The 25,909-nt window shown below is 43.8% G+C and overlaps 1 protein-coding gene across 2 annotated transcripts in view; it reads left to right on the forward strand.

The window, feature by feature from the left end:
• macf1a (microtubule actin crosslinking factor 1a) overlaps positions 1-25,909 on the forward strand; it is a 238,971-nt gene that overhangs the window by 128,410 nt on the left and 84,652 nt on the right. For both annotated transcript variants that reach the window (XM_061058975.1, XM_061058976.1), the window contains 28 exons: positions 1,085-1,191; positions 1,648-1,767; positions 2,397-2,492; positions 2,952-3,079; positions 3,298-3,391; positions 3,702-3,856; positions 4,067-4,370; positions 5,039-5,167; positions 5,283-5,360; positions 6,505-6,666; positions 7,426-7,530; positions 7,963-8,058; positions 9,214-9,339; positions 11,125-11,277; positions 14,012-14,166; positions 14,303-14,429; positions 14,535-14,718; positions 15,121-15,287; positions 15,645-15,823; positions 15,942-16,080; positions 16,179-16,372; positions 16,505-16,664; positions 16,794-16,877; positions 17,010-17,117; positions 17,227-17,325; positions 17,490-17,612; positions 17,947-18,038; positions 18,248-18,383. In XM_061058975.1, the coding sequence (XP_060914958.1) occupies positions 1,085-1,191; positions 1,648-1,767; positions 2,397-2,492; positions 2,952-3,079; positions 3,298-3,391; positions 3,702-3,856; positions 4,067-4,370; positions 5,039-5,167; positions 5,283-5,360; positions 6,505-6,666; positions 7,426-7,530; positions 7,963-8,058; positions 9,214-9,339; positions 11,125-11,277; positions 14,012-14,166; positions 14,303-14,429; positions 14,535-14,718; positions 15,121-15,287; positions 15,645-15,823; positions 15,942-16,080; positions 16,179-16,372; positions 16,505-16,664; positions 16,794-16,877; positions 17,010-17,117; positions 17,227-17,325; positions 17,490-17,612; positions 17,947-18,038; positions 18,248-18,383 (3,800 nt within the window). The remainder of the gene's footprint in view (positions 1-1,084; positions 1,192-1,647; positions 1,768-2,396; positions 2,493-2,951; positions 3,080-3,297; positions 3,392-3,701; positions 3,857-4,066; positions 4,371-5,038; positions 5,168-5,282; positions 5,361-6,504; positions 6,667-7,425; positions 7,531-7,962; positions 8,059-9,213; positions 9,340-11,124; positions 11,278-14,011; positions 14,167-14,302; positions 14,430-14,534; positions 14,719-15,120; positions 15,288-15,644; positions 15,824-15,941; positions 16,081-16,178; positions 16,373-16,504; positions 16,665-16,793; positions 16,878-17,009; positions 17,118-17,226; positions 17,326-17,489; positions 17,613-17,946; positions 18,039-18,247; positions 18,384-25,909) is intronic.

A 25,909-nucleotide genomic window follows, 5' to 3' on the forward strand; every position in this document is an offset into this window, starting at 1 on the left:
AGAGCTACTTTTCTCATCACGTCTTAGAAATAGAGCTTTGTGCACGCAGGGAAAAGGTCAAATAGGAAAAAGGAAGAGCTACATATTTTATAGATTGGTATTTCTGTCTTGTTTGATCAAGTATGCCAACATTTGAACATGCAACCCAGCCTGAATATTGACAGAGTAGTTCAAACTCAAGCCCCAGTTTTCCTTCCTTAAGCCTCCCTCCTTCTGTTTTTATTGTAAATACTCTATTCTCCTATATTTTGTTTTAAATGAAACCTTAAATCAGGGGTTCACAACATTATTTGACTTCACAAAACTCTGGGGACCCCAGACATCCAAAACACACACAGATTATTTCTCAGATTATTGTTCTTTTTTTCAATCAGGCGATCGTTTCTTTCTGCTGTGTTGCAAGTAAACATCCATCTTAGACCACAAACATATTAACTGTTTCATGTGTAGCACCGTCCAACAGGATGAAGTGAAGATTTTATTCGTCTCAGTGTAAGATATGTGCAGCCAGGTGGGCGTGAATTATCAAGGCTGGACGCGTGACGCTGGATGAGAGACAGAGATACTACACGTTTGTTAGCTTTTAGCATGCTGCTAACGGCTCACAGAAGTCTATGCCAAACTGGATAACATCTTGTAGCTTAATTCATGAACAATGCTACACTATATATTTTTTATTGATCAACTGAACAATGTGCAGACCTTTCTCTTTATTCTGCAGTTAATACATTTTCATGATGTCCTGTACCTGTTAGCATTTAGCTTGAACGTGCACACATAGTTTTCTCTATTTAAAAACAGCTGGCTCAATCTGACCAAAAAAAACCCCAACAGGATGAACTGGTTTCTAGTGGTTTGAATGTTGAGTTGTCGTTTATAGGTTTATCTTTTCTTACAAAAACAAGTTTTTAGCATGTTAATATGTTTCAGTTGTCAGAGTTCAAAATTTGACTCATCGGGTTTAAAATGATTTTGTCCACCTTTACCTAAATTGATTTCCTCTAAAGTATACTGCAATCTTTCTGCACGTTCCTTCTTGGTCCTCTTTCTCTAATTCTCCATCTCTCTCTCTCTTTTCTTCCAGACGTCGATGTTCCATCTCCTGATGAGAAGTCAGTCATCACCTACGTCTCCTCCATCTACGATGCCTTCCCTAAAATCCCCGAGGGCGGAGAGGGCATCGTTGCAAACGTAAGCCACATTCCTCATGTACACCTTTTATCCTGCCTGCTGCAGAACTGGAGAGAGTGTTTTTAATGAGATTCTTTCTTCTTACACACAATCTCAGTGACTATTATTCACATTGCTGCATCTGAACCTCATCTGCAGAGCTGTTCTGAACATGCATGATCTTCAGTTCATGATGTGTTACGGTGCATTAGCTTTAGTTGCTACATATCCTGTTAACCTTAAGAATACTTCATGATGTTTCAGCCTCAGCAGAAATCTTATTTCTATTCTGTCTGCTCGTCAACCTCATGAGTAATGACCTGCAACTTTCCTATAATGATGCAATTAATTCACCAGTGCTGCAGTCATGTATTATGAATCACTTTGAGTCGACGTCTGTGAAGTTGTAATGTAAGATTTACTGCTGAGAAATCTATCTTTTCTTTTCTCCTCTCCTCTCCTCTCCTCCATCACCAGGAGGTGGACCAGCGCTGGTCAGAGTACCAGTCCAGGTTCTCCTCTCTGCTCCAGTGGAGCCGCCAGCATACGGCCCTTATGGCCAACAAGAACTTCCCACAAAACCCCGTAGATCTCAAGGTGAGCTACCGAGCGTTGAGCGTCGCAGTGTCTTGTTCTGTTCTTCTGTTGTTAGGGGTTTGTGTTCAGAAATGTAAGACAAAGAAGCAAGAATTCAACCACCAAGCAAAGAAAAATCAGTGACATGAAGAGTGGATTATTAGGAGTGTTGTGATTTAAATTACAGCGTGAATACGCGCCTCTTTGCAACTGCATTTGGTTGTGACGGGAATCAAAGAAAAGAGGCTGACAGGCAATTTCTGTAAAACCCTGAGAGACCAAATAAAGTCAGGGACATGGGGGAGGGAGGGACTTTAATCAAATGGACAAGAGTGAGGAAAAGGTTTGAGGTAAGCGATAGGTAGTGAATAACTCAGATTAAAAAGGAGTTGATTTGACATTCAAAAGGAAGAGAGGAGTGCTGGAGAAGGGGAAATACTGATGTCTAAGGGATGAGAGAAAATAACGACTGAAGAAAGAAACAGTCTAATATGTAGCTGGAGATGAAATTTGATAAAACTAGGTAATGAAGACCAAGAGAATTAGACTTTGATTACAAAGCTCGTCCCTCTGATGACAGGTTTTGACTCTTCTTTTTTTGGTTTTGACCACAGCACACAACAGTAACGTCTGTCTTTCTCGACTTTCAGGCACTTTACAACGAGTACGTCCATTTCAAAGAGACAGAAATCCCGTCGAAGGAGATGGAGAAAGGTCACATTGCGCACCTTTACAAACTGCTGGAGGTAAGACTGATCGGAGGAAGAACAGTGGACAGAATGAATGATTGTAAAAAAGAGTGTCGAGAAGGAGGAAAAAGTAAACCAAAATGTGGCACCATGTGCAGAGCTCACTGTGCATCACGGGTTGAGCTCAGAGGGATCAGACGGTTTCAATGACAGAGATTTTAAATGGGAGAGTTCAGTCATTCTTTTGTCTCCTTAAGCGAAGTCCTTTCCACCGTTATTGCTGTTATGAAAGCAGCAGACTGTGTGATCGCACTCGAACACATGATCCTCGATTATAGTTCCTCCTTTATTCTCCCTCAGCTGATGTTTGCAGACTGTTTGTCTGCAGACCGACTTGTTTTGTTCTGACGTCACGGAGGCTTTTAACGGGGCCTGTTTTCCCGGTGATTTACAGTTTGTTGCATTCACAGTGAAGCATGATGGGATATTAAGTGTGTTCTCATTATGTGTGTCAAGGTGTGGATAGAGTTCGGTCGTATTAAGCTTCCTCAGGGCCTCCATCCCAACGACCTGGAGGAGGAGTGGGGCAAACTCATCCTGGAGATGCTGGAGAGAGAGAAGGCTCTGCGGCCTGCTGTGGACAGGTACGCACACACACACACACACACACACACTGACACACACACACACACACACACACACGCACACTAATCCATTCAAAAGTCTCATTCTTGCACGATGCATGTTATTAAACCAAGAACACTGATGCAGCTCTAATTTCTTTACCAGTGTGATTTTCAGAGATGTGCCCCCTTTAATGTTTGTGTGTGTGTGTGTATTTTGTGTGTGTGTGTGTTTTCAGGCTAGAATTGCTGCTTCAGAGGGCCAATAAGATCCAGAACATGGCTCTGGACTGTGAGGAGAAGCTCACCCTCGCTAAGAACACCCTCCAGGCGGTGAGTGCTGAACCTCTCATTTCTGATTTCCAACACAACATACAGACACACTTATCCAGGGAGGGGGGGGCTAGTGCTCTGTGAATGTTGGGTAATATGGCGATGTATCTGACGATGTGTTGATGTGTAAATCTGTCAAATGAACTGCCCCTCTGGGACAAAAAAATACACCCTCATCACTTTCACTCCTTGCTGTAAAGCGGTTGGGCTTCACACTGCAACTTAATTTAAAACTTTAAAATGAACCCGAACACATCTGCTCAGTCAGCAAATAATAACAAAGATTAATCGGACCTGCTCTGATGCGCAGGACATGTCTCGGCTGGAGAGCGGCGAGCCGGTGCAGTGCGAGAAAGAACTGGCGTGCTACCTGCAGGACTGCGAGTCTCTCATCAGACAACTCAACCAGGAGCTGAAAGTCCTCCGAGAGGAAAAGTACTACCAGGTGGAGCAGCTGGCGTTCAGGTGAGACTGGAGTCAAAGAGTCAAACTCGATCAAAGTGTTCCTGTGGCGTTAGGTCGTGTATTAAAGGCGACAATGGGAAATACAAAGAGCTCGTTATGCTCAATCAAAGGTCAACAGGTTTGGTTGTGTTGTTTTTCTCATCCTTCTATTACAGAAACAGAGAAACGTGTCTCTTTGAGTAACTTTATGTTTGTATCTCCCGTCTCCAGAGTATCGTGCCTTCAGGAGGAGCTGGTCTCCCTCAGACTGCAGTGCTCCAGCGTCTACAGAAAAGGCCACTTCACCCAGACGCTGGGCGGCACGGGGGCGGAGCACACCAGCCACAGAGCCACAGACAGCGGCCTCTCGCTCGGGCAGACGCTGCTGGGAGCTGTGGGCGCGGTGGGAGCTGTGGGCGCGGCGCTCCTGCGGAGACCCATGGCTCGCTCCCAGCTGGTGGCCATGTCTTCATCAGAGGACGAGGGGAGCCTGAGGTTCATCTACGAGCTGCTCGGATGGGTGGAGGAGACGCAGGTGAGTCTCTGTCAAGCTTTTTCTTTTAGCGAGGAAAGTACTCAATTCTGTTCTCGACAAATAATCTGCTGATTACTTATTTGATTAGATGAAAGAGTTAATGGAGCAAATATAAGGAGAAGACACAGAAAAATAAAAGATGAACCTCCACATCTGTCCTAGAAAGACAGAATGATGCCAGTATGCAAACTGTGCCAGTGTGAGATTCTTTCAGGTGTAAATTCACTATTTTATAGTCTTTCCCATCTTTCCTTCTTTGCTGTGCACGAGTTTTCTTTAGAAGAAAATTAATAAATAAAGGCCCAAAAATAAAGGCAGTGTTATCTCATAGACTGAAGGACAAAGCACAGGCTGTTAACTGATGTTTTACAGTATAATAATAATAATAATAATAACTTTATTTATATAGCACCTTTTAAAAACACAGGTTTACAAAGTGTTTTGACAAACAGCAAAAACAAGAACAAACTAAACCAAACACAGAAGAACATAAACAACAGCAAGAACATAACAAATGCAAAATACTAAAAATAAATGAATACAATTCAACAGAAAAGAACCCATAGTGATAGAGATACCCGATGCGATACCGATAGTATGTTTCATGTTTGATTTGTTCAGACCCATGTTCATCTCTTTTCCTGTGTTTTTTTTGTTTTTGTTTTCAGGAGCTCTTGGAGCGTGCAGAATGGGGCGCAGACCTTCCCTCTGTAGAAAACAACCTGCAGGAGCACAACAATATCCACACTGCAGTGAAAGAGCTGATGAGCAGCCTGCAGGAGGCACGCAGCTATGAGGTACACACACACACACACACACACACACGCACACATCACTTATAAATGAACTCCGAGGCGTTCCTGCTGAGTGTTGACTCTTTAAATGAAGCTTCACCGTCTCCTCCTCCTCCAGGCTAAAGTCACTCCAAACTTCAAGAGCAGTTACTCTGAAACGCTGGCCAAGCTGGAGCATCAATACTGCAAACTACTGGTCAGTTAAGTGTGTGTGTGTGTGTGTGTGTGTGTGTGTGTGTGTGTGTGTGTGCGTGTGCGTGTGCGTGTGTGTGCAGTAACACACTTCTTTGTGTCCCGGTTCACCCCCTTCCTCAGTTAATCTCATTACACCATGACAGCAATCTCCGGCTGGAAACACAATAGTGCATCTGCTCCTTCTCTCCGACCCCCTCCGTCTTCTCTTCATAATCGTTACTGTGATTTTATTACGAACACTGTACTTACACCACATACATTTCTCAATGTTTTTAGTTAGTAGACCCCTTTATTTGTTCCCTTTATGGTTAAATGTTCCTCCTTGAAGCCTTCCTCTCTCCTCTGACAGTCTGGTGTGATGTCCGGCTCACAGAATCACTTTTAAAAACATATTAGACATATTGACGACTCTTAGAAGTAGAGCTAGTGTCTGAACGACTAATGGAAAGTAAAGTGACTTTTTAAACAGGGCATGTGGTTGTGCAAGAATCAGAGTGTGTTCATGAATGTCTTTCTACTTATTTTAACTTCTTTATATTACATGTGTGATGTTTCTTCTTGTTCTGTCTTTGATTGTAATGCTGCAGGGCACCTCTGAAAAGAGAGCTCGGGCTCAGTGGGTTCTCCCGGCTAACATAAAGGATTAAATACAATTAATAAAATACCATCAGTCTGTACATCTAGTTAGAATAAAATAAACTCTTAAAGGAAATGGTCAAGGATGCATGAACAAAATCTGTTCAAGAGGAGTAAATGTGAAAATATGGAGGACGCACCCTGAGCAATTATAAGATTTAAATATTCTGCAAGAAGAAAGAGAACATCACAGTGAATGTGAATTTATTATGTATGAAAGAGAATAAATCTTAGACATTAAAACATCCTAAAAGGGTAAAAAGGTGTTGCTGCAAAAGCTTAAATATATTTCTGTAGATGCCCTTATGAACATTCAGACGACTCTTTACTGATAGTTGGTCTAAAGGTTTTTGAGGAAAGTTATTATCTCCCTATTTTATGAATCCCTGTTGATGTAACACATCCAACAGAAAATGCAAAATAACAGAGAACAATGGATTTTTTGTATTTATTTCTCCCTGCAATACTGATCAGCATAATGATGATGTTTGTTTGTGTGGTTGCCACAGGAACATTCGTCATGGCGCCTGCGGAGCTTGGAGAGCCTGCACGCATTTGTGTCCCACTGCACCGAGGAGCTGATCTGGCTCAACGAGAGGGAGGAGGAGGAGATCGCCTTCGACTGGAGCGACAACAACCCCAACATGAACGCCAAGAGAGAGTTATACAGCGTGAGTGCCGGGAGGAGGAGGAAGAGGAAGAGGAGACATGATGCACTGAAAAAAAAATATATCATACAATACAAACCGCTCACCAGAATAATCTCTGGGATTATACAGAAAAAAATGAAAGACACACATTTAAAGGCAGGGTTGGTCATTTCCTCCAGATCCACTTTTTAAGATTCTGGTGTAAATTGTCTTTAGGTCCCGACAGACATTAATAACTCATGTGCTCTGAAAAAGGAACAAAGAAAATCCGTCATCTGTATCAGTTGTAAGTCTGTAAAAACTTCCACCAATGTCTGCCACGAGGTACCAATCTGATGAACCAATCAGACGCCTCCCTGTCTCCCTGTCTCCCTGTCTCCCTGTCTCCCTGCTCGCTCTCTACCCCTTGCGTCCACTAGCCCTCACTCAAAACACGTCACCGATGACGGAGTTTATACTGAGAGTTTACTTACCGCTGAATGAGACGTGAGACGACGTAGTTCCTACACAATATAAGAGATGAGCTGAGGTCCGCTTCTGGAGCAACGGCGCTCGTGCATGTAAGAGAGGGGCGTGGCTTTAGAGGGAGCACAGAGGGAATGCTACTTTCAAAATCATGTTGGTTTTTGAAAAATGACCAACCCTGCCTTTAACAAGACCATCACAGTTTCTGCAAATCACACTCGTGTCCCAGCATGTTTTTTAATGGTATGGTAAATACTCAAAGATGTTAATGTTACGTCAATGCTCTGGTCTTTCTATTTCCTGTTCGGTTTCCAGGAAATCAGGTTAGAACTGGATGAAAAACAGACGGTGATGCGCTCCCTCCAGGAAACAGCCAATCGCCTGTGTCAGGAGAACCATCCAGCCAAACAGAGCGTGGAGGTGAGCCTGTGATTTGATTCAGTTTGACTCGCTGACCTTTGAGGATGCCGGCTTGTTGCCTCTGTGACTTATTTAAGGCAACAGAAATGCCTCCCTTACATTAATTGTACTGAGCGGGTTGCATTTGGTCACGATGCATTTTTGCAAGTTCTGTAACTGTAAATCAAATTTAAATAGATTGTGACCTTTTTAAAAACGTTTTCAGTAAACGATAGGAACAGCTAACGTCCAGTGTGAGACGGTGAACGATGACTTTGTTTAGTGGAATAACATGACTGATGTGGGACACTGTTTTCATACTAATCACATGTTTATATTTAAGATTGTTAAACGCCTTCCAGCTTACCTTTAGGAGCTTTTGTGTGACAATGCACTCTCTCTTCTCTTTGTCTCCATCTGTGTGTGTGTGTGTGTGTGTGTGTGTGTTGTCAGGCCTACAGTGCAGCCCTGCAGACTCAGTGGCAGTGGGTGAACCAGCTCTGTGTGTGTGTGGAGCAGCACCTCAAAGACAACACGGCATACTTCCAGGTGAGGCAGCTGACGACCACAAATGCTGGTTATAGACTTAGGCCAAGACCCATTTCTATCTTTACTCCTCGTCCCAGTTTCCGAGTGCCCCATTGCTCTTCAGAACAGAGTGATGAGGAGCAATGGGGAAAACTCGCCCTGAGAAATGGTACGACCCTTCCAGGCTCAGATACTCTATCAGTATGTCGTCAATGGCATTTATGCAAACAGATGCAGCGACATAATAATAATAATAATAATAACAGCTTGGCTTTATGTAGCAACTTTCAAGGGACCCAAAGACGCCACACAAACAAAGACAACACCGATAGGCATTCTGGGAGATTTGTCATAACACTCAGTTTGGAGTATCTAAAGAATCTCCATTTAAAGCTCCATTAAGTCCTAAAACACTTCAACCTCCTTTACAACTAGAATCAGGACACACTACCCCTAGAGGTGAACGTGCCAAACGCAGGGGAAGGGGTAAAAGTTAAGGACGAGGGCTTACTCATGAACAGAACATGAGCTTTTAAACTAAAACTCGATGGCTGCAAAAAAAGATCTACCTACAGTACGGGTGAAAATAAATTAACCTGAATCTTCATGTACTTTAAAACATGAATGAGAAGAATTTTATTTCCTCACAGAAAATGTGTGAAAACTCTGAAAGCTGAAAATGTATTGAAACAGGAAATACAAAATAATATTCTCTATAATAATCTCTGGACCGTCATGACGTGCTGAGACGTGTTGAAAGTGCAAAAGATGTGCTGACATGATTAAGAGGGCGAGGAAAATGTTGACGGAAGTGCTAAAGCGCCGAAGATTGGGCATAAAATGATGAAGGTGAAAATGTGAGATGTTGTTTTGAAAACACTGAAGATGGAGATGATTTTTAGTAACATTGACTTTGTGATACCTCCTCGTCTTCAGGCGCTCTCATGAAGTGAGAAAAGGAATTTTTTTTTTTTTAACTTTCCTCACACCCCGAGGCTTTCCTGCAAACACATGATGCTCTACATATAACTGAGATTAGATAATGCAGAAGTCTCAGCCCTCAAAGCGCCTTCTTGATGAACTTGCGTAAACTGATTTATAAAATATATAATTTGATGTAAACAACATTTCTGCGAAAGTCATCTCGACGTTAATTTTTCTGATTCTTTCCATCAGTTCACGAGCGATGCCCGGGACTGTGAGTCGTACCTGCGCCAGCTGCAGGAAACCATCAAGAGACAGTACACCTGTGACAAGAACAGCAGACTGAGCAAACTGGAAGACCTGCTGCAGGACTCGATGGTAACTATCCCCCATCACATGGTTTCATTACCAGTTTCAGTGGGTCATAGGAGGACTTAATGGGCATCTTTGACAACACTTTGTGCACCTCACAGAGAGCAGAGTATATAAGAGCAACAACAGATTTAGTCCATCCCTCAGGTGGTGTTTATATTCCTGCTTGAAATGCATCACTGAGCTTGTTGATATAAAGTGGGACCTCGTTCCAGATGTGTTTTATATGAAAGAACGACCTCTGACCTTGTAAGCCGGTCCTGAGTTTAATCCGTGACGATTGAAAATGAATCTTTATTTAAATCTCATTAATGGATAACGGGTCTCTCCAAAGCTAAAGGTTGAAGGCTGCAAAGTCTAATGTGTATCAAACTGAAGTGTTAGTATACAGCTACAGTAACTAAAGAGTTAGTGTACAGCTATCATACCAAACGTTGTGCTCTGCCTCAAGCAGCTGCAGCACGCCATATGACAGTGAAGTCATCTGTTTGAGGAGGCCTTTGCTGAATCATCCTCCCTGTGGTACATTTGAGAGAGTGCCATCTTCACACCTACCTTATACACACACACACACACACACACACACGTCTGACTTCAAACAGATGGCAGAGTGAGTGTGGGCACGGCTCCACAGGCCAGAGCAGTGAGCGTATCATTTTAATATGGAGGTGTGTTCTTGTGTCACACACAGCTGCTTCATTCACACCTCAGTGCACAGTTAGCGTCGTTACGTTCAGTGTGTTTCTGTTTTCACGTGTTGTCTCACAGAGTATCCTGCACACACACACCCGTTGCATGTTTTGTCATGCATGGGTTCAATATTTTCCATCTCCAGTTAATGAAGTTTCCGTCTCCCTGAGTGTGAGAAGATTACCCAGCAGGATGCTTCTGAAGGACACGAGGGAAACAAACAGCTTAACCTTTTTTTTTTAAATCTTAGAATAACTGAGGGAAGGTTCATAAATAAGCCCTTACTCCCTCTTTAGAGGAAACGATAAGTGTTCAGGAGACGGTTTTAAAGTCGGATTTTCTCCTTTGAACTACAAAACTCTGACGTCTGTTTGGTTTGTTCCCTCTCGTCTTTTTTGTTTTCTAATACCACATTATTTCCTCTTCTGTCGCTATATTTCACGAGCATGTGCTATCACTTTCCCGTTAATGTAATAACTCTCTCCTGATGCCTTAACATTCTCTTTTATTATTTTGGTCATGTGACTCATCATCTCATCGTTTTAATTTCAAAGGTTGTTTATCTTCTAGTGATCATCAATCCGTCGTTCTGCACCTACCTTTGAATTGATCTCCGTGTTGTGTTTATTCCCAGCGTGTCATTAACTTGTTATGTTACTGCTGACTGCAGCAAACATCACCGTGGTGTGAAATTCATTTCAGTGATGTAATGTGTTTAAAGTTATTCACCCAGGTCCGCTCTGAGCTTCTCTCTGTCCGCCCCGTCGTGTCTAACTCTCCTCCAGTGAACCTTTCTCTTCCTGTTCCTCTCAATCTACCTGGCATTGTGTCTTTTAATCGACTCCTTAATGACTCTCTCTGCTGGAAGCGAGTCAGAAACTAAATGTACCTCTGCCTGTCAGGTTGACGAGCCCACCTTTTAAATGTTTAATGCTAAGCAACTAAGCTAACACAGCGCTGAGTCATGAAACCTTCAAGTGCATATAGTTACAAAACAGACAGAATATTCAAAAATATGGACGATATTCAGAGAAGACCTGCAGAAGGGTACAAACTGATCAGTCATGTACGCAGGGTCTAATCGTGATTTGTGTTCTGCAGGAGGAGAAGGAGCAGCTGATCGAGTATAAGAGCACGGTGGCGAGCCTGGTGGGCCGGGCAAAGACGGTGGTGCAGCTCCGCCCCCGCAGCGCTGAGAGCACCCTGGGGACCACCACACCCATCAAGGCCATCTGTGACTACAGACAGATAGAGGTAGAGGACACACACTTCACGAGCATGCCCATGTGCACGTCGTCTTTCTCTCTTGAAACCGTACTGTACCGTCTGGTTGAGCCAGCTTTAGTTTTCAACAACTTGTAGAGAACACTCTGACGACCAGGTGAAGACAAAATGTGTATTTATAGAAACACAGAATCAGCTCACTACATACCTCCCCTCTACTGTTTGAACCCCCGACCAACAGCTGCCTCCTCTCTGCCCTGCACGTCCTCTCCAAGCCCCCCCTCCTCTACCACTTTTTGGGCTTTTCTTTTTCAGCAACTTCCTCCAAAACGTTTGATTAATTTAGTTTTTTTTTTGTCTTGTTACACGAGTATGTCCACACAAACTCTTTTCTGTGGCCCCATATTGATGAACAGACTGCAGCAGTGGACATTTTATTGTAAAGCTCATTTTTTTACTGGCAAAGACAGATAGCGTTCAGTCTGGAAGCTGAAAACATGTTTTTTTTTAAGGTTTGTTTTGGGGCTTTTTGTGCCTTTATTTGAGAGATAGGACAGTGGATAGAGTCAGAGAGAGAGGGAGAGAGAGAGAGTGGGGAATGACATGCAGGAAAGGAGCCACAGGTTGGATTTGAACCCCTTGCCACCCGCTTGGAGGACTCAGACTCGCTACATTAGGCACATGCACTAACGTGTCTACGAGTCCAACCCCGAAAAATAGTTTATATTATGATCAAGTATTTATCAATGACACGGTAGATTATCTTTGCCTTTGTGTTTTTGCCAAAGCCTAAAGACACTTGGCAGCAGTGACAATGAGAAGTGAACAGGAGTTTGGCTTGGCCTTCCTCTTCGATGTCACTTTTATACAACCCACTCTTCATAGAATAAAGTGAAGTCCCCCTCTGCCTCTCACTCTGTGCCGCGATGTCCTCGGGGGAATCTAAAAGACGATCAATTATACATCTGGCTCGTCCCCTTTGTGGCATCGGGCTGAAAAAAATACAGCAGCGAGCACTCCAGCAGGGTGGACATGCTGCTGCCCCTCCTGCTGCTATTTTTAGTTGGGATCCTCAGGGTCGATTTGTTCATCGAAGCATACTGTATGTGAGGTGTTGTATCCAGGTGAAGGAGGAAGGCAGGTTGCTCCAACTGCATTAAAAGAGGAAGGCTGCCACAGTGCTGAATCTGATACTTAAAACAAACAAACTTGCACATGATCAAAAGTAATCTTTCTCTCCTTCACTTTCCTGTGTCTCCTCCTTTCTCTCCATCCCCTCATCCCTTCCCCCTGTCACTCCCTCCTCCTCCTCCTCCTCCTCATCCTCATCCTCTTCCCTTCCTCTCGTCTGTCGGCTGGGCTGGCAAGACAAACGTTCAGGTATAGCTGCCTATATTCTCCCTCTCTCACCTCAGATTCTCACACTGCACACACTGCACCGCCCCTGGTTGCTCCTCTCTTATCAGCTGATTTCAGGTTTAAAGATGAAGTCCTGCCCTGCTGGGTTTCTAACACAGTTAGATGTGTGTGTGCCCTCTTGGCCAAGTCTCCTTAATTGACAAAAGTCCAGAACTAACTTTCTGTTAAATCTAGTAACAGACAACGAGGCTGGAGTTGAGGAAGGTCTCTTGAAGCCTCTTGACAAAGCTAAAACACAACTAGCCAACTGTCAGTCAACTAGACCACGCCCCCAAGTATGCTAATTGGTTAAAAACATCTTTGGCTTAATTAAATTTAAAAAAGAGCTATTAATACCAAATACGTTTTTGATCCAGGCTGTAAACAGAAATAGGCATTTTCACATTTGGAGCTGCCTGGGGTTTAGTCACCAGCCTCAAGTGGACATTAAAGGAACTACAACAACACTGTAGGTTCCTCTTAGTTCATCTAAACACGACTTACTAACACAAGAACTAAAACATGTGAATGAAAAAGCCCTGATCGTTGATAATGGCAGGTTGCAACCAGCGAGCTGAACTGAACTGAATTTCAAACAGTCCATGCATCTGCGACTCATTCAGTCAGTAAGAGAGCGAACGAGTCAAAGCTCAAAGCTTGAATTTTACATTTCATGTATCGACTGTATATGTGCATAGCTTTGCATCTTTGATGTTTCGATGTGTGTGTGCAGGGACGGGGTGAGAGAGGGTGGTGGGTGGACGAGGCAGTTCCAGCGTTAGCCTCCCGTGCGCAGCTCTTAAACTCTTCCTCACAGTCATGGCTTTGCCTTCACTTTGAATTTAAAGTTGTTGTTTTTTTAACAACAAACCTTGTCGTTTCCCTGTTCTGGTCTTCTTAAGATTCTTGAAAAGCCAGCCCAGGTTTCATTCAACCTCATTAGGAGTTTGAATATTTGCTGCTTATGCAATAAAAAGCTTTCATTATCGATATGCAAAGCTGCTTTCAGTCCTTATGTGTCAAGCTCTCTAATGTCACATCATTTAAGGGCTTCTGCTAACCTCACAGATTTCATAAATCTTTGCATTTTTTTTTGTTGCATTATGAGTTTGTTATTTTCAGTTTTTGGTTTACATGTTTTCTCTTATCTCCCCCCTGATTTCACCCCCTCGCTTTCTTCCTCTTTTTCATCTGACCTCCATCCATCCATCCATCCATCCTCATTTCTTCTCTCCCTTCATTGCTCCCAAACATCCATCTATCCATCCATTTCACCCGATCCCCTGCTCCATCCTCCTCTCTCTCTTTTGTTCTCTTCTTGCATCCATCCCTCGCCCCCCCCCCCCCCCCCCCCTCCTCCTCTCAGATCACAATAAGCCGAGGTGAGGAGTGCGTGCTGGAGGACAACTCTCAGAGGACAAAGTGGAAGGTGATCAGTCCTTCAGGGAACGAGGCCATGGTCCCGTCAGTGTGTTTCACCGTGCCGCCTCCCAACCAGGAGGCCATGGACACGGCCAGCAGGTGGGAAAACACGGAGCACACATTGTTTGCAGATAATGATGTTGTGAAGTTTCTGAGGCGGTAGATTCCACTTCCACATTTCCACTGATTCTTATTCTACGTGTGTGTGTGTGTGTGTGTGTGTGTGTGTGTACAGGGCAGAGCAGTTGTACCAGAAGGTCATGTCTCTGTGGCATCAGCTGCATGTCAACATGAAGAGCGTTGTGTCATGGCACTACCTGCTCAAAGACATCAGGACGGTCGCTGGGTGGAACCTGGATTCGGTGAGCTTTCACATTTTGTCTTCAACTTGATTCTCTTCTTGCTTCTTTTCAACCAAAAATCCTCTAAACGGCTCTCCGTCCTCTTCTGCCTCTCTCTCCTGTCAGGTGCGTTGTCAGTCCCCGTCGGAGCGGCAGCAGGTCCTGGATCACCTGGAGTCCCAGATGTCGGACTTTCTCTCTGACAGCAAAGAGAGTTCTCTGTTCGCGGCGGGGGAAAGACGCGACCTGGAGAGGGACGTTCAGGCGGCCCAGCAGCACTGCCAGGACCTGCTGCGTAACATGGAGACAGGTGACCCGGGGCGGAAAAATATAACAACCACTGATGTTTGAGCATAATGAGCTGAATGGTTTATGAAAAAAAATGTAACAACTGAACCAGGATTTCTCTGTCTGACCTTCAGCAAGACAAACTAAACTAAAGCTCTGCATCATACTGACGACAGGGCAGCATCCTGAACGTCCTCATCTTAACCTGTTCATGACAAACAGCTTTCAGCCTTCAGGAATGAGCACGAGGATAAAGCTGATCATTAAATCATATTAAACAAATGTTTTCAGTGTTTCTGTTGTTGACGCTCTCTCTCTCTCTCTCTCTCTCTCTCTCTCTCTCTCTCTCGCTCTCTCTCTCTCTCTCTCTCTCTCTCTCTCTCTCTCTCTCTCTCTCTCTCTCTCTCTCTCTCTCTCCCTCCAGTGGAGAAGGACGAGTCAGTTTCTCGCTCGTACCTGTCAGAGCTGCAGAACATCACCCTCCGTCTGAATGACGCTGAGCAGAGACTGATGAGGGGGATTCAGACTCCGCCTCCCAGCCGGCTGTCAGGTGGCAACGCTGACAACGCCGTCCAGATTGCAGAGCAGGAGGTCAGTTTGAGCCCCATCTGCTGGTTGGAATGCGATTCAGCGACTTTAAATTAAGTCAATAATTAGTTTTTATCTTCAATTTTTGTTTCACAGTTCAGAGTTTTTATGCAGTTTTGCTTTTATACAACGTTTAAGAAAATCCTAATTCTTCTGGCTGGTATTAATCAGGACTTTCAATATTGTGTTTTTGCTAATAGAGATGATAAACGGTAAAGTTAGACCATGAATAAATCAGTCTAATTTAGTACTCACTGTTTGTCAGTCTGGGGTTTAGACATCAGTAAACATTCCTTTTTAGAAATTGTGACTAATCATAAAGACTTATGTAAAATCCTGAAATTGTATCTCCTTGTCTAGAAGCTGCAGTCAGAGCTGGACGCCCTGCGCTCCAGTTTGGGTGACGTCTCCCGCCGCTGCGTCAGTTTCTTCGAGGAGAAGCCGACGTCGTCGAGCGTTCCCGTCCTCAGATCTGAACTCAATCAGGCTGTGGAGAAGATAGACAAACTGCACAACCTCTCATCTGTCTACCTAGAAAAGTAAGTGAGCTTGTACTCGCTCTGTTCATGTACTGTACATTCATCTTTACATGAATATTTGCTGTTGTAAATGTTTGATTTATGTACCTGTCTTTACCCCCCCCCCGTGCCTCCTCAGGTTAAAAACAGTCGACATCCTGATACGTAGCCTCGACGACGCGGAGAGTCAGGTCAGGAGGTACGAGAGCAGACTGAGTGAAGAAGACACCGTTCCTGCTGACTCAACAGCCATTCAAAACCTCAAAGATCAGCTCGGGGTAAGGAACACATGAACTCCTCATGACCAGTTAAAGAGAAATGTTGTGAAACTCTTTTGAATTTCACTTTTTTTTTAACTTTTGGTGTCTGTTTCCAGAATTGGCAAGCTGAGCTCACAGAGCAGGAGGGCGTCTTCAAGTCTCTGCAAGCCGAGGTTGGTCGCGCTAAAGAGGCGGGGTCTCAGCTCAGCAGGCTGCATCCGGACCGCAGCCCCGAGCTGGAGAGATACCAGGAGAGAGCCAATCAGATGGCAGAGAGGTGGAGCGGCATCAAGAGACAGATGGAGACACGGTGAGTGAGACGGTGTCATATCTCACACAACATGTCACTTTTCTTACATTGTGGATGCCAAACAAATGCAACACTTACATTTTATATCTCCTGCATTACACGTTTTAAAGATCTTGTCCTGTTTCGTTTCAGACGAACTGATCTAGAGGTGTTGGGCTCAGACCTGCAGCAGTACAGAGACGGTCATTCTGCTCTCATCAAGTGGATCGAAGAAACGACAGAAAGACAAGAAAACACACAACCTGGACAGATGGACAGCAAAGCACTGTCTGAACAACTGGCCCAGCAGACGGTCAGAACCGCTCGTCTCTTATTTAGCATCAAATGTTTCACAGTGGGAAAACAAAATGAAACTTCTTCATTGTTTCCAACAGGCTTAAAACTGATGATCATTATTGTTGTTGTCTCGTTTCATCTGCAGGCGTTAGTAGTCGAGATTGAACAGAACCAGACCAAACTAGATGAGTGCCAGACTCACTCCAAGCAGTACTGTACCTCAGTGAAGGTAAGAGACGGTGCCTTTGTGTTACACTGTGTGTCAAATGTTAGAAGTTATATATTAAAATTGTTACACATTGTTTGTTTTGTCTTCTATTTTTAACTCATTTGCCCCCCCCCCCCTCGCTTCCCTCTGTAGGATTATGAACTTCAGCTAATGACCTACAGAGCCTTTGTAGAATCTACGCACAAGTCACCTGTCAAGAGGAGGAGAATGCACTCCACCTCTGACGCCATCACTCAGGAGGTAAAGATAGACTCTCTCATGAACTCTCTGAAATCATAAACGCCTAGACATGTAAGGAAATCTGTACATCAGCTGTGTTTGTCAATGTTTCTGGGCCTTCTCTCTGCAGTTCATGGACTTGCGCACACGCTACACGGCCCTGGTTACCTTGACAACCCAGCATGTAAAGTACATCAGTGATGCACTGAGACGACTGGAGGAAGAAGAGGTGGGGCGTTGTTTGACTTTGTAGTAATCTGCTGCTTGAATTTGATATCTGTTGAAGATTTAAATCGCTGTCGTGCAAAGTGAGAGAAGTAGTGCTTGATGTTTTTAAAATTATTTCCTCAACAAAGTAAGAAGCTGGAGTTGTTTTTTTTCTTCTATCTGCAGAAAGAGGTGGAGGAGGAGAAGCAGGCCAGGGTTGGTCAGGTTTCAGACCTGCTCGGCTGGGTCAAAGGCCTCCAGCGGCGCACTGGTGGCCCCAACGCTGAGTCTTCAATTGCTGCTCAACAGGTATGAATAAAATATATATACACATTATTTATACAAGGCTTTTTATATCCAATCGGTCAAATTAAGTGATCGCCTGAAAAGGTCGCCTCTCAACCGAAAAGGTCAGGAGTTTGATCCCCGTCTCCTGCAGCCACACTTAACTCAAATTGTTCCCGCTGTTGCATCAGCGGCATGTGACTGTGTATGAATGGATTAGTCAGTACTGATGGACACTACAGAGCTGGGTGTGAATGTGTAGGTGTGACCTGCGGTTTAAAAAGCCCTTTAAGCAGTAGATGGAAGACTAGGTCTGGACTGTACTAATTACATCATGCATGTATGTTTTTTTTTAAAGGCCATCAGTGAACAGCTAGCAGCCAAAAAAGATGAAGTGGCTGAAGCCATAAGGAGCACCCAAGTCTTCCTGCTTTCAAAACAGGCCAGCAAGTAAGTATAGATCAGCTGTTTTTACACGTGTTAACTGGACTTCTGGAAAACCATAAAAACAAACCATTTCTGCTCCAGATGGATTTGCAGATTATAAACTGGAAGTACTGATGACCTTTACATTAGTCCCTGTAGGCATCGCACACCAGCACATAAATGAAACACATAAACGCTGCCTTCTCTACCCTCGTCCCTCGTTACTTCTCCAGGTTGTCCCCAGAGGAGCGAGCTCACGTTGAGGCTCAGCAGGACGAGCTGACGGCCACCTACAACCAGCTGTGTGACAGCTCCACCCAGCAGCTGCAGCAGCTGGAGCAGCAACTGGCCAAAGAGGAGGAAAGAAAGGTAGATTGGTGGGAGGAATGGGCTGAGATGGAGAGAGAGAACTGCAGATTTATGAACCCCAAAAAAAAAAAAAAGGTTTCTTCAGCTTTTGCGAGCTTTACAAAAAAGTGTTACTGTGAAAGGACTTTTGTGAAATGTTGCTTTGAATCTGAAAACGCTTGCAAGCTCAGCGTGAGTTTACGTGTGGGCCAGCCAGCGAATGTGTGCGTGCGTGTGTGTTGTACAGCATGTTATGTGTTCACAGAGTGTGCATTTTTGACAAACATCACCACTACTCACATTGACATGGTTTGGTTTAACGGACATCACAAACCCTACTCAGACGTGTATTCAGATGATTTCAAATGTTATTCTTTTTGTGACCTCCATCTTTGTCATTCAAGGAGAAGGTACAAAATGAACAACTAATCCTGCTTATAGACGATGTCGCCTTTTCCTAACAGACTTGTGCAGCCCACTTGTTGGATAAAGTGAGATTTATACTCAAATTTAACAGTTAAAGAACAAGAACGCACTAAAAGAAGCAGGGAGATATTCACTGGATGACACTGTCTGAACTGGGCCTTAGCATGGCGTGTTCCACTCTCACATTGTTCACCCAGAAGCCTGCAGTCATCTCTTTAACTCCACACATCCAAGTTTTTGTCATCTTCATCCTCGTCGTCATCATCAAGTACATTTGCTGAAATGCAAACACGGTTAATACATGGTCTAAGTGGTGTCACACTAGAGCAGCGTTAAGGTAGAACGTGTAGAGCTCTGCTTTCTGTAGATCCATTCTTAGAAATGATGATCACGTAGATGCAGCTCCACCTTGATCTGTCATCTCTGTAGCTACAAGACCGCATCATGTGATTTTTCTTTATGTAGTGGTTTGAAATGCCATTGTATAAAGTAAAAACTTTACATTACCATATTATTTTTTACTCTCATCATCACTACCCAATCTACACATCAAATCACACCTCCATAGTCCCCCTCACTCAGTCGTCAGATTGTTCCTGCAGTTTAGTACTTCAGCACAAAGTGGGTTGAATGTGAGTGAGACTTTCAGTTTAAGGATCGTTCTTATATTCTGACAGCTCCTCCTCTTTGATTCTTTATGTGAATATGGTCTGTTTTTTCATGGTTCTTTTATGTGACTTAAAGAAATATTCACCATAGCATAGATGTTTATAAAAGGCCACTATTGGTTGAGAGTGTAAGTGCACCAGAGGCCAGCTATGCAAAATACCCACTGCACCATTTGAGCATGTTGTGTCCAGATCACAAGAACGTGTGTGAATGAGGATTTTTCTTTGTTCTAATGCAAACTGTTGATGTGTGAAACTTTAAACCGGCGTTTTGCTTGGAAACCACTAACAGCTGCCAAAGGAGAATAATGGACATCCCAGCCAAGAGCCAGAGGGAAAACAAAGCAGGGCATTTATAGCACCATCAAGTCTGCAGCTTTTCTTAGTGTGATAATGAGTTAGCTCAGTTTCCTACACTTAGCTTTAAAGGTATAATGTGCAATTTTAACAACCTTAATGTAGCTGATATCAAATAAACCCAACCTAAATATGTCGCTGAGTAATGACTTTATAAAAAACAGAGTGAAGTCTAACGCTCTCTGGGTTTGTTGTTCTCAGCTCTGTTCACACAGACGGGATGTCGTTTCCTTCAGCTTGTTTATGTTTCACTCAGAGGCTTGGACGTGTTTCAGACATGTTTTTTTGTTTTGTCTTGTGAACATGATCAAAAGTTGCATATTATACCTTTAATAGGAATCTTACATTACTCACAGGAAAATACTGTCACAGTGCTTGTTTGATAAATACGAGCAATTCAAATCAAATGTGATACCTGTTACAATGCAAAACAGTATCTTTAAAATGTTGAACATTGTGACATTTAAATCATTTGGCCTACCCTTTGTTGGTTTGTGTCAGACACAAGAAGTTTCTGAACATATTCCAGTTTACATTATAGTTAGCTGTAGGTTTTAGTGTCAGTGCAGGGTTAGACGTTAGAAAGAAGAGTGGCATGCAGAATGCTAACAACTAGCTTCTCACCTGTTGCGCCTCGCTCTGCCGAGCCATACGCTGGCCCACTAGTGTGTTTTCCACAGAACACGTCCATGAGGTAAGTAGTGCTTGCTTTCTGTCTTACTGTTGCCTGTAAGTATTTTTTTATACCTAGACTTTGATCCTCTCCTTCTAAATACTTTTCTTTGCTTACCTTTATCTAAAGCTTTGTCTGCATTTGTTACAAGATGCTTTGTTGCATGCTTATTGCTTGTTTTAATAGCATTGGTAAGTATGAAGTGCTTTTTTACAAAAGACTAATTTAAATATGGGAAAAATTTGCGGTTGACTTAGCCTTTACTCTTTTTACAGAAACTGGTTGCGGGTTTCTTCATTTTCTGATTCTACTATCCAATTCTATATTTAATACATATAAATATAATTGCATGCAATAATATAACATAGTAGCATAACATAATACATTTAAGTTAAATCACCAGAGTGAGTATCAACTAGAATTTTGTTCTCTTTACTTTTGCAGAAACAATTTGCCATTGCTGGAGTCATCGACCTTGGAACCGTGGAAACATTCCCGGTTTTCCAGGCAGCCCAGCGAGGTCTTATTGACCAGGACACCTGCCATGTTATACTGGAGGCCCAGCTCATTAACGGTGGGCTCTTCCAGCCTGACTCTCCGCTTAAACTTTCACTGGATCAAGGCCTAGCTCAGGGCCTAATTGACAACCATACCAAAGAGGCCTTCTCTGAGCTAGAAAAGGCCCTGCTTTTGGTGGAAAATACCAAGTCTACAGATGCCAAACAAAATGTGTTGCCAGTTACCACAGCAATGGAGTTTGGTCTCATCAAGGAGGAGCTGGGGCTACGTATACTTGAAGTACAGATGAACACAGGAGGTCTGAGAAACTCTTTGGGAAAAACTTTGAGTTTGGAGCAAGCGGAAGACAAGAAACTTTTGACACCCAGAAACCTTACAAAACTCCAGTCAAGGCTCCAACACAGAGAGCTGATTGACCCAAACACAGCGGAAAAATTAAACCTACATGAGCTGCAACAGCGCTGTGTTCTCAGCGATGACTCGGGTCTCCTTCTCTTCCCAGTCAAACAGCAACCCGGAGGAACTGTTTGCCTCAGATCTGGAAGAAAAGTTGGCATCTTCCGTGCCGTCCAGGAAGGCCTGATTGATCGGAAAGTTACAGTACGGCTTCTTGAAGCTCAGCTCTTTGCTGGTGGAATTGCTGACCCACGGTCTGGCCACCGGCTAACCATTGATGAAGCTGTTCGTCATGGGCTTATGGACCAGGATCTAGCCTGTGCCATGTTAACGCGACAGTTGCAAAATGGGGGAATTCTCGACCCCATCAGCGGAGAACGTCTGGATTTGGAAGAAAGTATTCGCAGGGATCTTCTGTCCCCTCGTTTGGCTCTGTTGGTCCTTGAGTCTCTTTGGGCTTTTATGGGGATACTCTGGCCTGAGTCTGGAGAACTCCTTCCCATTGTTGAAGCTGTACAACAAGGTGTGATCTCAGGAGAGCTATCTAGAAAAATCCTGAGACAGCGACATGCCATTGGGGCTCTGTACAATCCAGAATCCCTCCAGGTACTACCCTTAAACCAGTGTGCTGAAGAAGTCCTCGAGCCCAGATTCATCAGTGTTCTCAGAGACATCTACATCCCAGATGTTCTTTCAAACATGAATCAGTCAGGTACCCCATCTCTTAATCGCTTGAGCTGGAGTTCCACTAGCTCCACTCCCCCTCCATCCTCTCCACTGACTTCATCTTCTGAAGGTCCTGTCTGGGATGCTACACCGACAAATGAAATGGATGCTGAAGAACAAGCAAAACAAAAGCTACTGCTTCACCTCATGACTCACAGCTATGTGGATGCTCATTCTGGAAAAAGATTGGTGCTGCTAAACCCTGAGTTGGTGGAGTTGGTCAAAGCTGCTGAACTGTTTCCTGGAATCTTTGTATATGGAGGTCAAGTTGAGCCACAAAGCAGTCCGTCCAAAGATGGGCAGGAAAAGTTGGAAAGGGTTGGAGAGTTTAGTTTGACAGAGAAAGGGGAAAGTTGCAAACAAACTGAGGTGGAAGAAAAAAGTCCCAAAGTAGTTGCACCAAGCAAAGACTTTGACTTTAATGGAACAGGCAGTCATCAAGAAAGCCGAGGAAATGAGAAATACTTGCTGCACAAACCATCAGTGGTTGTACAGAGTGATGTAGCCTTCGCAGCTAAAAATGAGATCAGCGTAGATAAAAATGTAAAAGTAAATGCCCAAAAGAAAGAGGTTGTAGAAACTTTATTGGCCTCTTCAACAACTCTTGAAAAGAAAAAAGGCTCGGATGAGCTGGGTTCAACTCAATCCAAAGCCAGGGATAGGGGTGGTCAGGAGACTATCAGTACAACCACAACAGAAGACAGAAAAACTGTCAGAGAAACAGTCAAATCAAAGGGAAAACCAATCCCACTCGGCGCAAAAACAAAGGAAGCTGTTAAGCATCCCCAAAATGAATCAGAAAAGATCAAACAGAATGTTGGTGTAACATACACTGAATCAAAGCATGCTGAACCTCAGATTGATATCCCTGAAACAGCAGTTGGAAAGTATGAAGAGGATGCTGAGTTGACAAGGCTAGTCTTAGAGCTAAAACAAGGAGGTGTGATGACAGAAGAAGGGGAAAAGCTGCTCCCAGATGAAGCAGTAGCTCAGGGTATCCTCCCTGGTCACACAGCAGTTAAACTAATGGCTCAGGCAGGTCTTTTTGGGGGTTTCCTAGATGCCAGGAGTGGTGAGTCACTGAGCATGGAAGATGTTTTGCAGGAGGGTTTAATAGATGAAGATCTAATGTGGAGTGTTCTGAAGTCAGATAAAACTCTTGCAGGGGTTGTGGATGTAGAGAAAAGGCAAATCTGCGGGGTGAGGGAGGCAGCCCAGACAGGGTTGATTGACCCCAACACTTCTGCTCGACTTCTGGAAGCGCAGGTGGTCTCCGGGGGGATTGTTGACCTACGCAGGGATAAGAAAGTCTCTGTCACTCTAGCAGCAAACATGGGACTGATTGAGGAAGACCAAAAGGAAGAATTGTTGGCACTAGAGAAGGCATACAAAGGAAAGGACACAGATGCAGAGACAGCCCTTAGAAAAGCCAGTTTACAGCTACAGATGAAGGGTGTTGTGGACCCAGAGTCCAAGTCTCCAGTTAATCTTGAGCAAGCAATTCAAAAGGGGCTAATTAGATCTGAAGTGGCTTATCAGGTGTTGGAAAAACAGGTGGCTGAGGGCGGTATAATAAATCATGCTTCAGGGATGAGGCTGTCAGTTGCTGATGCTGTAGATAGAGGACTAGTGGATCGGTCCATTGCTCCTGGGTTGGAGGAACTGGAGTGGGTTTACCAAGGAAAGGTTAGCCCTTCATCTCACCCAAAAGCTGTCATCTGCCAGGCAATGACAGGAGCCATTTTAGACCCACACACTGGAGGTAAACTCACGTTGACAGAAGCAGTTTCTAAGGGTCTTTTGGATGAGGATATAGCCAGGGAAGCCATGGCTTCTGCTAATGTAGCAAAAGGAGTTCTTGACCCCCAAACCGCACACATTGTGCCTTATTTAGAGCTTGTTAACCAGGGTAGGATAGATATAGAAACCGGTCAACGCTTCTTAGAGGTCAAGCCCTTCAGGGGTATTCAGGATGAGCAAAAACGTTACAACTTGACACTTCTTGACGCAGTTGCATCAAATCAAGTTGACCCAGTCCCAGCATTGAGGCTGCTCCAAAGCCAGGCAGACAGTGGAGGGATCATTGATATCAGTTCTGGAGAAAGACTCCCCCTGCCTGAAGCCTGTGAAAGAGGTTTAGTTGGAGACAGTATGGTCAGAGTGATAGCTACCAATCAGTTTTTGGAAGGAGGATTAGTTGATCCCGCCTCTGGACAGAAAGTCCCTAGTCTTGATGATGCCGTTGCAAAAGGACTCATCTCAAGTGAAACAGCTTCAGAGATTCAGGAGAAATTGCCCACTTTGGAGATCGAGTGTGATGAAGGTAGCACTACACCTGTAACCTCAGTAAGTGATACATACAGCACTGCTATAACTTTGTCTGTGTCAAGCCCAGACAGTCCAGCAAACTGGTCAGATATAAACACAGAGGTGCCATCAACATCTCCAGTTTCAAAGAAAGACTCTGACCTTAGACAGAACAATGAGACATTGGCATCTACATTATCAGACCAGTTACTGTATTTTGACCCCACTACAATAGAGGACAAAGTAGATCCATCTGTGTTTGAGGAAGAACAGACTTCAATTGAACCAGATCATTCTATTGACCTCTTGTCTAAATTTGCCACTAATGTTGAGAAAAGGATTCAGGAGGCCATACACGACATAACACCAGATACAGAAATCAGTAAATCAAAACCCCTTCATAAGCAGGATGTTGATGATAGGCAGCAAACGGTTGTGAGTCAGTCTGAAGATAAACCAAAGGTGATTGTTGTTAGAGATTCTGTTGACGAATCCATTCGGACACAAATTTGTGATGCTGGAAGAAAAGATTCACAGAAAGAGGTCAGTCAAGAAGCTACAGTTTTAATCTCGGATGGGGAACCTGTGAAGGTAGGGGGAAAGGAAAGAAGACCAAGTGATGAGAGCATTCCAGCGCCTCGTTTTGGTTCTGAAGATGTAAACCTGACAGTTGAAGCTGCAGAGATTAGAAATGATCAAGAAGGCAAAGAGAGCCTTGAACTGTCAAAACTGAGTGAAGAGAAATGTAGAAAGAGTGATGTGGAAGCACAGAAAGATGATGTTGTAGATGAGAGGGGTCAAAATGTGGAGAAAGAGGAGCCTTTAATGACTGACCTCGAGCAGTCAGAACAGTCATTGGTCTTTTCATCCAAAGAGACAGAAAGCAAACGCAGGAAAAAGAGGAAGAATAAAAAGAATGGGAAGGGTATAGAAGTAGAGAGTGAAACACACTACCCCGAGATAATAGAGCCATCTCAGATTGATCAAGGTGATGCACCTGTTGGAGGGAAGCCTGAGACTAGTGTCACAGTCACAGATGAACTTGCATCACACATTCCAACTCATGGTCAGGCAGCTTCCACTGAACCCGTTAATGGACAAAATGAAGCAAACATTGATTTGAAACTTAAGGCTATGAACGATTCTGTAAAACAGAGACAGGAAACGGTTCCATCCAGTCAGGAATTCACAAAAAATATCATGAAGGAAGACAAAGATGCAATGAAAATGGCCTTATCAAAGGATGAAGACGAGTTTGAGAAGAGAGGGGAGATTAAGAGGGAGGAGGAAAAAGCAAAAATTGGAGCGGTCTCTCAGCAACTAGATCAGCCAGGAACCAGTGAGAAAGTACAGAAAAGCAAGGTGCAAGAATTACCTCGGAAATCTAATCTACCAGACAACGAGAAGGCAGCCTTGATTTTGAAAGCCAAAGAGAGCATTCTTAAAAAGGTATTTGAAGAAGGAGTGAGTGGGAA

The sequence above is a fragment of the Labrus mixtus genome, chromosome 16 (genome assembly GCF_963584025.1).
Source record: "Labrus mixtus chromosome 16, fLabMix1.1, whole genome shotgun sequence".
In the NCBI taxonomy this organism is placed as follows: domain Eukaryota; kingdom Metazoa; phylum Chordata; class Actinopteri; order Labriformes; family Labridae; genus Labrus; species Labrus mixtus.